At 43.5% G+C, this 2,666-nt stretch overlaps 1 protein-coding gene across 1 annotated transcript in view; it reads right to left on the bottom strand.

Moving 5' to 3' along the window:
- Positions 1-2,321: 2,321 nt before the first annotated feature.
- The window catches only part of LOC101849758 (dye-decolorizing peroxidase YfeX), a 7,509-nt gene continuing 7,164 nt past the window's right edge, over positions 2,322-2,666 (bottom strand). The window contains exon 4 of the mRNA XM_005095499.2: positions 2,322-2,635. Within this exon, the coding sequence (XP_005095556.1) occupies positions 2,451-2,635 (185 nt within the window). The 3' untranslated portion in view covers positions 2,322-2,450. The remainder of the gene's footprint in view (positions 2,636-2,666) is intronic.

Raw genomic sequence — 2,666 nt, 5'->3', positions numbered from 1 at the left:
TCTCTCTGTCTCTCTCTCTCTCTCTCTCTCTCGTGCTAATATTCGAAATGAGGTTAACAACACAGAGCAGTTCTACAAACAGTTTCTCGCTTCAACTTCCAGTCGTGGATAAGAGCACAGGTGTTCTGTACGACAGTTTTGAGACGCATCTCTGCTATGCCACTGACAAATGTGTGCCTGTGACATTCAGGATGGGCCTGTTGGGCGTCATCAGTCCTATGGTAACTAAGAAACAGCTGATATAGGTCATCTTAAAAGCGGAGCTAAGTTTGGTTTCGCCTTGTCCACTGTCACGTCTCCCTTGTACTACTGTGAAGCTAATCCCTTAAATGCTGGTACTGGTACCGAAGGCTTTTCTGTTGTGTTCCAGGAAAACAACCAACGAATCATAAACTTTGAACTTTCTCGAAACGCAAAAGTTATTGACACGCGCATCCAGATGCAATGCAATTTCAAGGGAGGCTGGACTTGTGAGCATTCGGAATGTGACCATGGCATGAACTGCGGAATGGACAGTGTCTGTACGCCACTTATGTCAAGGATTCCGTCCATCGGTATTCTCCTACGATGACGGACAGAGATGTTGGTGACCTCTTCAGGTACTTTCGCTGCTTTTTTATCATCTGTCTAGTGTCTCCGAACGATGTACCTACGGAAGTTCTAGTTCTAGGCCTGAGAAAGCACCAACAATTCACGATGGACTTACTAGTCTCCAGCTTAGTGAAAGATTATGTCTCCAAGCAGAGGATCTGGCCACAATCTATAATTTAATACCTTCTGGGCTACACGAGTGATGGAAAATCCTCACTGAGACGAGACAGCAAGAGAGACACAGAACCCGAGCATCCTCAGGCCGGAGTGAAAAACTGGTCAGACGCTCGCTCTAACCCTCACCCGGCGCGTCCCGACACAACTTACGATACAAAGAGAAGGCTCTGCGTCCAGTTGTCTACCACAGCCATTGACCTCTACGAGAAATGTCCTGGCGAGCTCCGCACTTTGGAAGAACACATGCCAGACGCCAGGGGCGGCTCGTGGGGCTAAAAAGTGGACGTGCACAATTAAGCTATCGCATGCTGAAGATAGTCAAGGGCATAGGCCTAATAAATGAGACGGTGTATAATTTTAGGGTCTTTGGCTTGGAGAGGGAGAACCTCGTGTTTTTACTTTCATTCTTTTTACTTGTCGCTTTGATTTCTAGTACTAAATTTGTTTGTTAGCTAAACATCAATTTCGTTCTTCCTGTATTGGAACTGAACACTCAATAACTTTCACTGCTCCACTACAAAACATTTGAAAGACACAATTCATAGGACGGTCACGTTCACCTCCCTCAGGTTCACGATCACGGAGTCACTTAAAATAGTGGCAAGACAGACAATGAACCAATCACAATTCACTTGAGTACTCCGCTGAATTGCTCCGGGGCTCACATAATATTGGCAAAGAATAGCGTACGGTCTTTCGCGTTTACTTTTAGACTGCCTACTGTAGCTAAATTTCGGCACTCTTCGGCAGGAGCACATTTGAGATGTGCCGTTTTTATTAATATCAATGTACAGCCAAACTCGCTACGAGTGTCGTCATTCCTTGGGTTATCCCCAAGAGCGATATATAGGTCAGGTTAAACTGTTGAATATCCTATTAAAAAACTATTATGTTTAGCTAAAGCACCGTGGACTTTGGCATAGCATAGTAATATGTTTACGGCGCTATAGACACAGAAATGACAGTTATGGCGTCAGTGAGGACCTTGTTTTGATATAATAATATTTGGCTATTGTTTGTTTCTGGCTTCTGTTATTTTATTATTCTGGGTGTTTTACGTAATAGAACATTAAACATTTTTGGGCGGCACTGCACAGCCGTGCTCTATGGACGAACCGCGCGTATGCCAGTTCTGCTGGTGGACATCTTTTGCTAGTTCAGTGCTAGCCTGGCCCACGCATTGACGGTAGTGATCAGCCAGATTGTTGTCGGTTGCTTTTTTTCTGAGAGTATATTTCACAATGATATAGATTGTATCATCTTTTTCAAGGTTATAGATATAATTGATTTTTTTGCTTAATATGTATATTATATGTTTCTATATATTATGTACAGTGGCGTCCAAAAGAAACCAGAAGAGAAGAAGACAGAGAGGATAGGAATAAAGTGAAAAATACAGTGTGTGGGTGGGTGGGGGGTATGTGTGGTTTTTTTTGCAGTGTGTGCGCTTGGTATATTTCAACTGGACGTGCATTCCAAAAAATTAACCCTATTACACTTTAAAATTAACAACAACTAATGCTTTGGTTAACGAAACAACTGAATGACAAATATAAATCAGAACATTTTTATTAGCATTCAGGGACTGACCGCCCGACTGAATGTCTTGAACAGGGCTCACTGGAACATACGAGGGCCCATAGTCCTCGTCTTTTCTTCTCAAACGAACAACTATAAGGGAATTATTGCTTCGAGTTGACAAGGGCACATAACTCTCGCAGACTCGGGAAGTACCAGTAGGTTCCCTTCACGTTCTTGGAGATCTTCATGACGTCATCGCAGCAATTGTCACAGCCGGCACCGACCATCTGATCCAGCATGAACTCAAAGGCGGCCGGGTCAGAGGCAAATGCCAGGAAAAACATTCCTGCGGAAGTGTCAAGTAAAAACAATTATAT

The sequence above is a fragment of the Aplysia californica genome, unplaced genomic scaffold, assembly GCF_000002075.1.
Source record: "Aplysia californica isolate F4 #8 unplaced genomic scaffold, AplCal3.0 scaffold00105, whole genome shotgun sequence".
Taxonomy (NCBI): domain Eukaryota; kingdom Metazoa; phylum Mollusca; class Gastropoda; order Aplysiida; family Aplysiidae; genus Aplysia; species Aplysia californica.
The sequence above is the reverse complement of the archived record's forward strand: the minus strand, read 5'-3'. Positions and strand labels throughout refer to the sequence as shown.